The 12,403-nt window shown below is 56.8% G+C and overlaps 6 protein-coding genes across 6 annotated transcripts; 2 read left to right on the forward strand and 4 right to left on the reverse strand.

Annotated features, from left to right (window-relative positions):
* Positions 1–200: 200 nt before the first annotated feature.
* On the reverse strand, positions 201–1,311 carry LTHEOB_3188 (Nardilysin; the record flags this gene model as incomplete). The annotated part of the gene is made up of 2 exons (XM_035512083.1): positions 201–1,145; positions 1,303–1,311. The coding sequence occupies 2 exons, from the start codon at positions 1,309–1,311 to the stop codon at positions 201–203; spliced, it is 954 nt and encodes a 317-aa protein (XP_035363081.1).
* Positions 1,312–1,829: 518 nt separating this feature from the next.
* On the reverse strand, positions 1,830–3,194 carry LTHEOB_3189 (Casein kinase subunit ii beta; the record flags this gene model as incomplete). Its single annotated transcript, XM_035512084.1, has 3 exons — positions 1,830–2,297; positions 2,354–2,599; positions 3,138–3,194. The coding sequence occupies 3 exons, from the start codon at positions 3,192–3,194 to the stop codon at positions 1,830–1,832; spliced, it is 771 nt and encodes a 256-aa protein (XP_035363082.1).
* Positions 3,195–3,849: 655 nt separating this feature from the next.
* On the reverse strand, positions 3,850–5,024 carry LTHEOB_3190 (Ribosomal protein L2; the record flags this gene model as incomplete). The annotated part of the gene is made up of 2 exons (XM_035512086.1): positions 3,850–3,948; positions 4,005–5,024. The coding sequence occupies 2 exons, from the start codon at positions 5,022–5,024 to the stop codon at positions 3,850–3,852; spliced, it is 1,119 nt and encodes a 372-aa protein (XP_035363083.1).
* A 929-nt stretch (positions 5,025–5,953) lies between these two features.
* LTHEOB_3191 (Cyclin) lies at positions 5,954–7,653 on the forward strand (the record flags this gene model as incomplete). The annotated part of the gene is made up of 3 exons (XM_035512087.1): positions 5,954–5,962; positions 6,067–7,507; positions 7,562–7,653. The coding sequence occupies 3 exons, from the start codon at positions 5,954–5,956 to the stop codon at positions 7,651–7,653; spliced, it is 1,542 nt and encodes a 513-aa protein (XP_035363084.1).
* A 2,113-nt stretch (positions 7,654–9,766) lies between these two features.
* LTHEOB_3192 (Hit domain protein) lies at positions 9,767–10,885 on the forward strand (the record flags this gene model as incomplete). The annotated part of the gene is made up of 3 exons (XM_035512088.1): positions 9,767–10,085; positions 10,489–10,566; positions 10,665–10,885. 3 exons carry the CDS (start codon positions 9,767–9,769, stop codon positions 10,883–10,885), a joined length of 618 nt encoding a protein of 205 aa, XP_035363085.1.
* A 286-nt stretch (positions 10,886–11,171) lies between these two features.
* LTHEOB_3193 (uncharacterized protein) lies at positions 11,172–12,254 on the reverse strand (the record flags this gene model as incomplete). Its single annotated transcript, XM_035512089.1, has 1 exon — positions 11,172–12,254. One exon carries the CDS (start codon positions 12,252–12,254, stop codon positions 11,172–11,174), a length of 1,083 nt encoding a protein of 360 aa, XP_035363086.1.
* Between the last annotated feature and the right edge of the window lie 149 nt (positions 12,255–12,403).

Consider the following 12,403-nt stretch of genomic DNA (forward strand, 5'->3'; position numbering starts at 1 on the left):
ACATATATGGGTAGTTGAAGCTATGTTCTAAGGGCCCTGCTATTCTTTGCGCTAGCCATCGGCTGCAGCATCCCTCTGTACATTAACCAGGTGGCTGATGAACGACTCTCCCGAATATAGCAATTTTGATGAAGAATGTAGAACACTGCAATTTATTTCTCCTTTCTTCACATCAACCCGGGAATCTTCCACAACATATCTTAAATCTTTGTCTTGCAACTTCCTTTCCTCATCGCGGAGCCGGAGGCTATTCGCAGCATCCTCTCATTCTGCTCCTCCGAAAACTTCCCATAATCCCCCTCCTTCGCCTTTTCAAATCCCCTCTTCTCCCACTCCTCGAACTCCTCCAGACCCACTTGATGGAACGGAACCCCCAAGTCCTTTGACACCCTATCCACCCAAGTCCACTGCATGGCCGGACTTACCTTTCCTTTCGGTGGTGCCGCCCCGGGCTCGAAGAAGATCTCCCTCACCCTCTCCTGCACCCTTTGATGATCCTCGATCCTCTGAGACTCCTTCTGCCAACTAGGTCTCTTTCCCCTTCGCGTCGGCTTCATCCAGTTCGCCACTTTCTCGTAGTCAAGCTGATACCCAGCACTATCGTACGTCGGCGGCTGCTCGCTCGGTCCTCTCTGATAGCACAGGTGCAAGTCATGCCACCTGTGATTCTGATCCTTCAACGGCCGCTCCTCCTCCCACTTCACGCGTTCCGGGTTCTTGCGCCTCCCTATCTTCTTCGGCGGCCCCTCGTCATCGTCGTCGTCGTCGCGGCTGAAGCGGTGGCTGTAGTCCTTGTCGCGCACATTCGGCCACTCGGCCGGGTCGCCGCGCGAAAACACGGGCTCGGCACCGTGCTCGTTGACCTCACGCGCGTTGATGATGCGGCCCGGCGTAGGACGGCGGTCCGGCGGCATGATGGGCGGCGGAGGCGTGCTTTCTCGCCCCATCGCCCGCTTCTTGTCGTCTTCTTTCTTCTCCAACGCCGCGACCTCCGCGCGATAGGCAGGGAAGCGGCCGGGGGGACGAGTAGTTCCCTGGCCATCGTCGTTGGTACTCCCGCCGCCGTTGGACTCAGCATTCGCGCCGCTTCCGGCAGCAGCGACGTGATCCTCCTCTTCGCGTGATCGCTTCAGCGGCACGAGATTCTGTGGCGTTGCGGTGGTGTCTTGCGTGGTGGATGCATTGTGGTACCGTGTCCCGTCTTGGTCTTGATGCTCGCTCTTCACCTAAGGGTTGTTTACGGCCTCGAGCTGCGGAATCGGGTACCCTGGATGCTTTCTCCGGAATCTCCCTATTACGAACCTGAACCATTACGGATGAATTCTGCTAGCCAGCGCCGTCTAACGATCTGAGAAACTGATACGAAGCTTCAAGAGATACAAGCAGCGTTGGGGAGAGGTTCGTCTCTGATATTTGTATCTGTCTGTTTGTAGTTGGAACGTCCGTGCGAGATCAATTAGGACCCAACCACGGACGCATGACGTAAGCCAGGGCTTTCCACGCTAGAGGCGCGGTCTCAGGTGACATCGATTTTCTCATCCACGAGTGCCGACCAATCCTTTGATTGGGGTTCTCTAGAGTCGTGTCTATTCCATTCGCTATCTCGGTATCATTGATTCAAACGTGCGCGCGCACTTCACCGGCGTCTCTTTGGCTCCGTCGAAACCCTTGACCATCATGTGAGAGTCCTTCCCTTCCCCGCCGACGCCGACAAAATGCCTACGAGCCCTCGCCCAGGCTCTGTATACATCCCAGAACGCCCGCACCCGAAAGTCGTTTGTGTGTGAGTTCGTGTGTTTGTTTGTGTGAAAGGAAGAAGGAAAAAAAGTTTACAGCTGTGCCTCTCGTGCTGCCAGGGTTGCCTCGTAGCCCTCTGCCTCCTCATCCATGTCATCCAAGTCACCTTCATCGTCTTCATCCTCGAAGCCGACCTCAACACCGGTCTTCCTCAGTCGTAGCTTCATCTCTTCCCTACGGTCATCTTGCCATCGCTGTAGAGCAGCGGCAGCATGCACTCTGAAGCCAAACACACGAGGCTCGTAGCGGCGTTGAAACTTGGGCGGGAGCATGGCGGGGTAGACCTGGAAGAGGATGTTGTGGAACGAAGTGCCGAAGTAGGCGCCATCGATGGAGGCGTGGCGAGAAGACTTGGGGTTGTAGAGATCCTCGCAACGGGCGCAGTACAGCTTGACCGGTGACGTGTTGGGGATGTCAGATTGGCCCATGGGCAGCAGCGGCTGAGCATCGCACATTACGCGCGGGCACTTGCCGAAGTCGGCTTTCTTGAACTTCTCCAGCTGTATTTTGGTCAGCACGGAAGGTTCTATGGGCAAACGGGGGAGCGTGAGCTCACCATCTTGGCCAGGCCTCGTGTGGTGACAATGTATCGAGCATGCACCAGACCGTAAAGGTGCCTTGCAGACTTCTCGATGGCCTCTCTCATCTCATCATCGCAGTCGAGGTCGAAGACATCCGTAACCAAATCGAGGGCATATTGGTAGTATTGAACCTCGGTGTTCAAGCCAGTCAGGTTGAACCGGTCCGTGAGATATTCTTCATCGATTTCGCAGAAGTACTCATTACCGCGGGAAGAGATGAACTACAACAAGACGAATTAGCAGACAGCCCTCCAGCATGCTTTTGAATGACAACGAGCCGAAAATCCAATGGAGCCATCTGAAGGTCGCCAGCCTCTCTTTATAGAAATGGTGTCTCTTCCAAGGTAGCCAGGGTCTACAGCGAACCGGCTGCCCGGGAAAAGGAAGCCGTAGTCAGTGCTGGAGGAAGTATTCTCGTCCGAGGAATATGACGGCTGTGGGCTCAACCCTTTGGAAGACCTAAAAGCCTTGCGCTTAAACCGATTCCTGCGCGTGTTGGCCATGCTTGTGCTCATGTCCCACGTTGGCTCAGGTCTGAGACAGCGTCGTTTGCGTGGGGTGCTTGCGTCATCCATGTAGCTGGAGCCTGGTCGCGACAAGGCGGCGCGTTCGTGAATGTCGTAGGAGGTTGACTTGGTCTGCGGTCGGGCCAGACGGAAGGTGGCAGGTCGAGCGGCACGGCGCATGGGTTGCTGGAGGCTCTTGGTGGCCCGAATGGGAGGGCGCAAGTGACTAAGACGGCAAGGAGAGTGCACCTACCCAATCGCGCCAGTAGCTGGTGTAGTCACTGTCGGTCTCGCTGTTGAAGTCGTCCATGGTTGCTGCCGGCTTGCGGGCGGTGGAGAGGCTGGTGGGGCAGAAGGACCCGGGAACGCGTCAAGCTAATGCGCGAAGAGGTTTCTGGGAGGGTCGGCGAATTTTAAGCGGGCGGAAGGTACTGTGCGCGATACCGGGGGCCGGTACAGGCACTTTGATATGGCAGTGACAAGTTGAAGTGGGATGTCGATCCTCGAGCCCAGGTGTTGCCGGCCGGCCTTGGCATGCTGCCTGTCGGAGCCTCATCCAACGCGTCTGTGCGCCGCGACAAGTGCTCGCCGCCCAAGGCAAGACTACCACGCATTCAGCTTCTGGTAACTGTGCTAGATGCGAATCACTCTGGTGAGCAAGAATTCGATGCCGGTTATGGGAATTTATTCCCCTGGATTTTTCTTTTCTCCCCGACATAGATCGTCTCGCGGCTATAAATTCCCGAGCAGCAAAATTCCCCGCTCCACGGCAATGAGTATCGCTTCACGACGACCAGACTCCGGTCTACACGGAATAGCAGAACACAACCTCTCCACTATATTACTCCATGAGCAATCATCATGTACGGCATCAACGGGCTCCGGTCGAACTTTCCAGTCGTCTTTTTCAATAGTATACATCCAGAAGTCGTACAACGAAAATAATTGCAGCTGCCTCATCTCGTCTATTTCTTCGCGCGCCTCTTGCCCTGGTTCCTCGGGCGTTCCTGTACAACCCATTTGTTGGGGTTCCTCTTGTTTCGGGTCTTGTATCCACCTTTGGCCTAGTAAAAAAATTAATAAACACTTTCATCACTGTTGACGGAGGATTCGAACTTACCGGCACTCCCCAAGGGCTGACAGGGTGGACGTTACCCTTGGATTTACCTCTACCACCACCGTGAGGGTGATCGGCCGCGTTCATGGCCACACCTCTCACCGAAGGCCTTATGCCCAACCACCGTGATCTACCAGCCTTTCCAAGTTGCCTGAAGTGGTGGTGGACATTGCTGGCTACTCCGATAGTGGCGCAAGCATCCTTGTCGCACCTTCTGAGCTCGCCACTCTGGAGACGGATCGTAACGTCGCGAATCTTCTTGCCCACCTCGCCTTTGGAGACGACCGTCGCGTATGTACCAGCGCTGCGGCAAAACACAGCCCTCTTGTTCTTTGTCGATCCCACGCAGAAGACCTGGGTTCCAAGCGGCACCATGTGGAGAGGCAAGCAGTTGCCGCGGAAAGCCGTCTTTGCCGCAAGCATACCGGGATCAACAGTACCACCCATGGATCCGAGCAAACTGCCAGGGATGCCCTTCAAGAAGCTCTCGATGACCTCACCAGCCCTCATGCCCTCCGGAGCAATTATATAGCTCAGCTTTTTGGTTTCCAGGTGCTTGAGCAATGCAATGTGCGCGCTGCGGTTGGGATCGTACTCGATACGCTCAACCACCTGCTTGCCAGGCTCTTGACGCTTGAAATCGACAACTCGTATCCTCCGCTTGTGCCCACCTCCGCGATGTCTTACAGTGACTTGACCAGTCACGTTCCTGCCTCCCTTTCCCTGACCGATCTTCGGATACGTGAGCATCTTGAGCGGTCGGCCCTTCCAGAGATGATCGTTGACGGGCCGCTTCAGGTGCCGCAAACCTGGTGTCCTCGGCTTGTAGGTCTTCATTTGGATGGTGCCTCTTGTCCGTGTCGGGGCAGCGCTCTGGAATTGAGCCTCGGGGGTGGACACGCGCGACTTGACGGGGTTCTCAGCGGTGCGGGCGGTGGCCGACGCAACGGCGTAGGTGCGCATCGAGGTCGCGAGCGAGGCCGTGAGGCCTGCCGGCCGCAGGGCCGCCCGAGAGTGCAGCATTGGTGGTTGGGTGTGGCTCTAGGTTCGTCTACCGGCCCATTGGAGGGGTACGGGGCAGGGTGGGAATGGTGGTGGCTCGCGCTGGAGGTTGAGCAGCTGGTAGGCTAGGTGAGATGTCGAGAAATCCGCGCGCGGTCGCTGGGGCGCTAGGCCGCATCGAGCACTACGGCGTTCTGCAGCCCTCACAAGAACGCGCTGACCGCCATATTTTCAGCGCCAACGTCATTCTCAAGCGCGGCGCGTGTCTGCAAGCGTGCAAGCATTTAGTCTCGACGCGCCTGAATCCGCATTGCACATGCGTACCGTCGGCTGCGCCCGCTTCCCGTCGCGTGTTGCTTCGCTTGTGGCCTCTGCCGGCCACCGCACTACGGTTGCCCGGGCGCGACCTGACGACCTCAGACGCACGTACCGCGCGAGCGCCAAGGCAGTCGAGTCGCGCTAAGTAAGCCGACAGCATAACAAACTCGCTTTCCACCACAGCGACTTCCTCAAATACTCCCCTCCGCTAGCCGGCCCCACGCAACGCAACCACCTCCAGCTGCCTCCCGGTTGCATTGCTGCGTCGTCCGTCCTTCGCTGCACGTCGGTCGCGCTTTAGACCCGGCATTTCCCTGGACCGCCGCGTGACTGTCGCCTCCCGCTGCAACCCATACCTTGGAGCGCTTTCAGGTACTGCATGCTCCCCGCATTTCACTCAGCATCCGCTCGATCACCGCCTATCTTCGCCGATACAGCTACCGCCGTAACGATAGATGTGCGTCGTACCGCTTGTGTTGACTTTCTTGCCCAATACGGAAATGCTGACTTGGACTCCATCAACAGACCCTATCTGCAACATTCACGTCCGTTAGAGCCTACGCTCTTAGCATTGCACCAGCTACGGTATCCAGAGATTCCCAATTGCACTAACTCTGCCTTAATCCATCACAATGCCTCCTGTAAGTCCCGCCAGCCCCATGTAAACAATGACCCGTGTGCGTCATAAGCTCGCATCCACACACATCAACACGTCAATCACGTCACCTCTAACCATCTCTTCAAGGCACGGCCCACCAGTCGTCGTAACGTCACGAACGAGAACGATGAAAACGCGGCAACGACACGTCTGACGCGCGCCAAGGCTGCTGCGCTGACCTCATCGCACGAGGCCTCCGCTGCTGACCCCCCCAAGAAGGCTGTTACCAAGAAGACCACGACCGGTGCCACGACTACTCGCAAGAGGAACGCGCTGGGTGATGTGACGAACGCGAAGGGCGAGGTGGCTGATGCGAAGGGTGGAAAGGATGGCAAGGAGGCTAAGAAACCGTTGACGGCCAAGCGCGGTGCCGTTGCCCAGGCTGCCGCCCCCACTGGTGTCACCAAGGCTTCCAAGACGACTACGACGCGTTCCGTCCTCGGTCCTAAGGAGAAGGCTACCGTGAAGCGTCCTGCTAGCGGTTCTGGTGCTGTTGGTGGCACGACCAAGAAACGCGTCACCACCACCAAGGAGACTAAGGAGACGATCAAGGAGGAGGAAGTCCCTGCCAGCGAGAACATTGCCCCCACGAAGCAGACGACCAAGTCGAAGGTGGAGGCCAAGGTTGTCGAACCCGTTGTCGAGGCCCCCCCGAAGGCCGCCCTGAAGGCCGCCCCCTCGAAGCCCGAGCCCGCGCCCGCCAAGGCCGCTCCTGAAGTGAAGGAAGCTTTTGTCGAGAAATACGATGACGTTCCCGAGATCCCCGATCTGGATGAGGAGGATGCCAATGACCCGTTGATGGTTTCTGAGTACGTCTGCGAGATCTTCGAGTACCTGAAGGAATTGGAGATTGCGACGATGGCCAACCCCGACTACATGGACAACCAGTCCGAGCTTGAGTGGAAGATGCGTGGTATCCTGGTTGACTGGCTTCTGGAGGTCCACACTCGCTTCCGTCTTCTCCCGGAGACTCTGTTCTTGGCCGTCAACATCATCGACCGTTTCCTTTCTCGCAAGGTTGTTCAGCTTGATCGTCTCCAGCTCGTCGGTGTTACTGCCATGTTCATCGCTTCCAAGTACGAGGAGGTCCTGTCGCCTCATGTCCAGAACTTCCGCCACGTCGCTGATGATGGCTTCACTGAGGAGGAGATTCTGAGCGCCGAGCGTTTCGTCCTCGCTGCCCTGGACTACGACCTGAGCTACCCCAACCCGATGAACTTCCTGCGCAGGATATCGAAGGCCGACAACTACGACATCCAGACACGTACTCTTGGCAAGTACCTCTTGGAAATCAGCTGCCTTGACCACCGCTTCATCGCCTACCCCCCGAGCCAGATCTCGGCCGCCGCCATGTACCTGGCACGTCTGGTCCTCGACCGTGGTGAGTGGGATGCTGTCCTTGCCCACTACGCTGGCTACACTGAGGAGGAGATCAAGCCTGTGCTGGACCTCATGATCGACTACCTCAAGGCTCCCGTCATCCACGAGGCCTTCTTCAAGAAGTACGCCAGCAAGAAGTTCCTCAAGGGTAAGATAGTCCTCTCCTGCTCTCAATGCTCAATAATGCTAACGTGTCTCGCAGCCTCGATCGTCCTTCGCCAATGGGCCAAGAAGTACTGCGTAGAGCCGACCAGCTCGTCGAAGGAGGCGAAGAAACCTACCAAGTCCTTGTAAGGGGCTTGGTAGCTTGACCTCTCCATTCTCATGTTCTGTGCTCATGAATATCGACGTACACATCACCATGGGCGATCCGACGACCCGGAGGTGTGGGTTATGCATTGTGGCCACTTCTATTCATCATCGGCGTAACGGCTTAGCAAGGGTCTGAATTGTTTATTCACTTCATGCAGGGGGCTGGCGGGCGTAATCGTGGGGCGCAATACCGGCTGCTCTTTATTCTCTGGATAAAATCCCCTTCTGGCTATGTCTAAGGTAGATCTCGGCGGCGGGCAGGCAACCACACCCAACCATTCATAGCAATGGTTTACCCATGTTAGACTTAATACCTCTTTCTAGTTCAGAATTGGTATGGGTGGGGAAGGGCTACATTGCTTGCTGGCTGGCTGGTGGTCATGTAAACTTTTTTACTGAAATGGGGAACCTCTTTCTTGGGATTTGTATCATGCACGGTGTTTTTCTTGGGGGGTTTCAATGGCCTTTCGCGCTTGAGGGTGAGACGCGGATTGACTTTTCCATTTCGGTTGTGCTATGTTTCTAGACGGATGACGACTGTGGTGGTGGTGTGGATAACAGATACTCGGATTGCCCCGCCGCTACTCCTACCATCAATGGCGGGTTGGTATGAGGCTACGACCATTTCCTTGTTGGGAAATCAATATTGATCTGTTTTTGAGTTCGAATTCCTGCTTCATTGAGCTCAAAGAAAATCGAAGCATTGCTTTCGATAATTATGAGCACGCAGGCATTGGTACCAGGGGGGAGAGAATGCGTGTGCAGATGAATGCATGCATCCTGCATGTCACTCGCGAGCGCGTCACGAACGCCTCGCGAACACGAAACTCGCTCGTCGTGCGTGTTAAGCGCCTACGTGCGCGCGCGCGACAACAACAGCCCACAGACCACCACCGCATCTCCTCCTTCCTTCTTCATGCCTGCAAGGGTACGTACCCGGTAAGCATGTGTAAACAACACGTCCGCGACACGTACACAGACGGGATAGCAGTAAACAAGAACCCCCCATGTCAAAAAAGGTACGTTCACGTGCTGTGCGGGCCGGCTACCCGTGGAGTGCTGCGGGCTAGGCTAAGCTCGACGACGTTAAGCCCGTCATGGCAAAGGACGGGGGAAAAAGCGAAGTGGGTGTCCTGGTGTGCCACCCCCACTTTTCGGCTTGTGAGCGGCATTCTTCCCTTTGAGGGCTCTTTTTTCCTTGCACCTGGGGTTCTTGTCTGTGAACTGCGCCGCGCTGCACGCACGTCTCGTACCTGGCATCTGCCATCTTCATACGCGTTTCAGGTGTGTCTGGACTCGAGCGGACGCATTCGCCTTCGTTTTTTATTTCTGTCCTTCTTGAAGGGAAAAGGAAATAATTCAGTCCTCTTGGCCTTGCCTTGCTCGATCTCTCTCTCTCTCTCTCTCTCTCTCTCTCTCTCTCTCTCTCTCTCTCTCTCTCTCCACGTCTGGCTGTCCTGGCAACGGATCTTGACCGGCTGGCTCTTCCTCTCCGATCACCGGGTTCCAGATTCCCATCGTCCCCCGTTTCAGCTTGGACAAGGGTGGGTTAAAGGGGGGGAAGAGATCCATAATTGTGTTTGTTGTTTGTTTGGGTTTTGCTTTTCTGGGGAAAAGAGTGGGGAAAACGCCAGCCAGCTAAACTACAATACTGACTCTTCACCGGGATTTGCCTGGTTGGAGGGGGACTAGGCGGTTTGTTGGTCGACTGGGTGTTTGACTGATTCGTGGTCGGGGCGACTGGTTGGTTTGATTGGTTTGATTGCGAGCCGTGTGTGAATGAGTGCGTGACTACGCGACGGGGATCGCATCGTTCATCTCGCCCGCCCTGCGCCTTTTACGACAACTTGGTGCTGTTGACGTCATCTGGCTTTGGTGGATTCTTGAGTTGCTCCCGGCTACTGTTGCAATTCGTAACAGTAAAGAGAAGAGAAAGTGCGGGAAAGAGCTTGGGAATAGATCGATTGGCATCGCTTGCATTTTGAAGAAGAAAGGAAGGCAATCATCACGAGACGAAGCTCTGCGCGGGTGACAAAAGAGCAAAGATCAAGCGAAGACAAGAGATACAAGAAGGTGAAGAAAAAAAAAAGAAACCATGGTGGAACCCGAGGAGATCACCGAGCGGTATCCCGAATCCTGCCCTTTCTGCAGCATCGCTGCCGCCTACCCAGGGACCACCACCGCCGCGTCGCCATCATCAAGCGGGGAAGAAGAGGATCTACTCGCATGCATACCCACCGCGTCCGCCGCGGACCCGGCCCGCGTTGACCCGGCGACGTACCTTGTGTTGTCAGCGCCCCGGGTGCTGGCTTTCTTGGACATTCTGCCAATGACGAGGGGCCATCTGCTGGTCACGACGAGGGAGCATAGGGAGAAAGTACAGGATGTGGAGGGGTTGGAAGGGAGGGATGTTGGTAAGTGTGCTCTCTACTTTTTTTTTCTCCTACTACACAGTCACCTCTCGCAGCTGATGGCTAGCGCGGATTTGTTTTTTTGCTCATGTCATGGATTGTTGAAGCTATCGTCTGGATGAGAATATGGAATTAAAAATTACACATACACGTCCGGACATTAGCTTCAGCTACCCACACATGTTGTCTTTCTAAGAAAGAGCTGAGGCATGTTACGCCTATAGCCTCAGAATCGCCATGGGGGATTGGCCATTCGTCATTGGTCAAATAACTCTACGACCTAGAAATCTTCACCCTCGCCTTAGCCAGATAGATACACTCCCCCAACCTCCACCATCAGACTCTCTCTCTCTCTCTCCACCATTCCCAGAAACACAGCACGCTAACACCACCACCATCACAACAGGCTTCTGGCTCCCCCTCCTCGCCAAAACCGTCTCCCGCGTCACAGGCGTCACGGACTACAACATCGTGCAAAACAACGGTAAGTTCCACTTACTTCTGCTTCCCCTCATCACCATCATCATCATCATCATCCGCCCCCTTTTCACCATATCGGCTGACCTTCCCTTTCTCTTCCAGGAGCAAGAGCAGCCCAAGTCGTCCCGCACGTCCACTTCCACATCATCCCGCGGCCGTCGCAGATGCCGGAGCTGCAAAACAAGAGCTGGGCCATGTTCGGGCGGGGCCAGCGCGACGATCTGGACGACGACGAGGCCGGGCGGCTGGCTGAGGAGCTGAGGACGGTGCTGAGGGAGGAGGTGGTGGGGAAGCTGGGAGGGAGGAAGAGTAGTAGGCTGTGATGCGTCGTGTAGTAGCTGCTGCAGTTGCCGTGGGTTTTGATTCTTGTTCACACATATGCTGGAGATGTTCGATGAGATGGATCGAAGATGTAGAGTTTTAGATGGCGGGGGGGTGGTGGTTGCTGCTTGGTACGAGCGCTGCTGTGTGTGCTCTCTTTTCGCTGCTTTCTTTGTACATTTCCTGTTCCTTCCCACGCTACTTAGACCTGATACACATCTGCCCACAACCCGTATCCATGTTTTTCTTTTTGTTGCTATCATACAATCCTCGCCACCCATCCATCTACTAAGCGCTGCCCTCCCCCTCCTTCTTCGTCGGGTTCTCCTTCTCCTCCATATCCAACCTCCTACTCTCAACCGTGAAGTAAAGACTCCTACTCGCCCCCTCAAGCGCATTCGTGACCTGCGCACCGGCATTTTGCAGCATATGCACGAGCTGCGCGCGCAATCCATCCAAACCACCCTTAATACCGCCGACCCAGCGCGTGCCGTCCTGGTCAAAGACCTTGCCCTCGACGCGGGCGCCCAGCAGCATCAGCTTCTGCAATCCCGCCTGCACGGCGGGTTCGTGGTAATCCGGGTTAGCCTTGCGGCGCGGCGCCGGGAAGTCCGGCGCCTTGGGCGCGAGGATGCAGAGCGCGGCGGCCAGGTGCTGCGGCGAGACGACGGGGAAGGTGACGGTGGCGATGGGGCCGGAGAGGAGCACTTCGAGCTCGTGCTTTTTCTTGCGGTCGCCGGCGATGGTGTGGGCGCGGGTGGAGAGCGTGTGTTTGTAGTCCGCGTCCGAGGCGGGGAGCTGCTTGCTGCTCTGCGTGGCGGGGGAGCTGGGTGGTGGGGTTTGCTGCGTGGATGCCAGTTCCTGCGCTAGGACCGGATCGTAGAACTCGACTAGGCGCAGCGCCGCGCGGAAGATGCCCGTCTGCACCGTGTGGATCTTGATCGAGTTCTCCATGGGTTCCGCATGGTTGCCAGCCGCGGCGAGTTCCTCGTCGACCTTGCGCAGGGCCTTGGCCAGCTCGCGCCGGATGCCCGTCCACTCGACGGCGCGCAGGTTGTTGTGCTGGAACAGCAGCGTCAGCGGCGTCGACCGCAGCAGCGACGTGTACTGCCGCATCAGCTGCGTCTTGCGGAAGTCGGCCGGCTTGTACGACGGCGGCTGCGTGGGCGGGTGCCGCGCGATGGGCGCCGTGGCCTGCGTCGCCTGCTCAAACGACGGCGCCGGCGTGGTGGCCGTGGCCAGGCTGGCGTAGGTACGGCGGCTGCATTGTGACGATTGCTGATAGTGTGCGAGGCGCTGGGCGTGGTTGTAGGTGCGGACGCGGACGGGCGATGGTGTTGATGCCGACGGCAGCCGTATTCTGGGAGGCATGGTGGAGATGAGGGCGACCTTGCAATGCCGTCAGCAGGGCAGTCTTGGATTGGATACGGGCCAATGGGTGAGGGCTGACCGTCGAGGGCGGGCGTGGGGACTCGTGCGGTGCGGAGGAGCTTGCGGACTTCCGCAGCATCAAATTGTTG

This window comes from Lasiodiplodia theobromae (genome assembly GCF_012971845.1).
Source record: "Lasiodiplodia theobromae strain AM2As chromosome Unknown scaffold_8, whole genome shotgun sequence".
Lineage (NCBI taxonomy): Eukaryota > Fungi > Ascomycota > Dothideomycetes > Botryosphaeriales > Botryosphaeriaceae > Lasiodiplodia > Lasiodiplodia theobromae.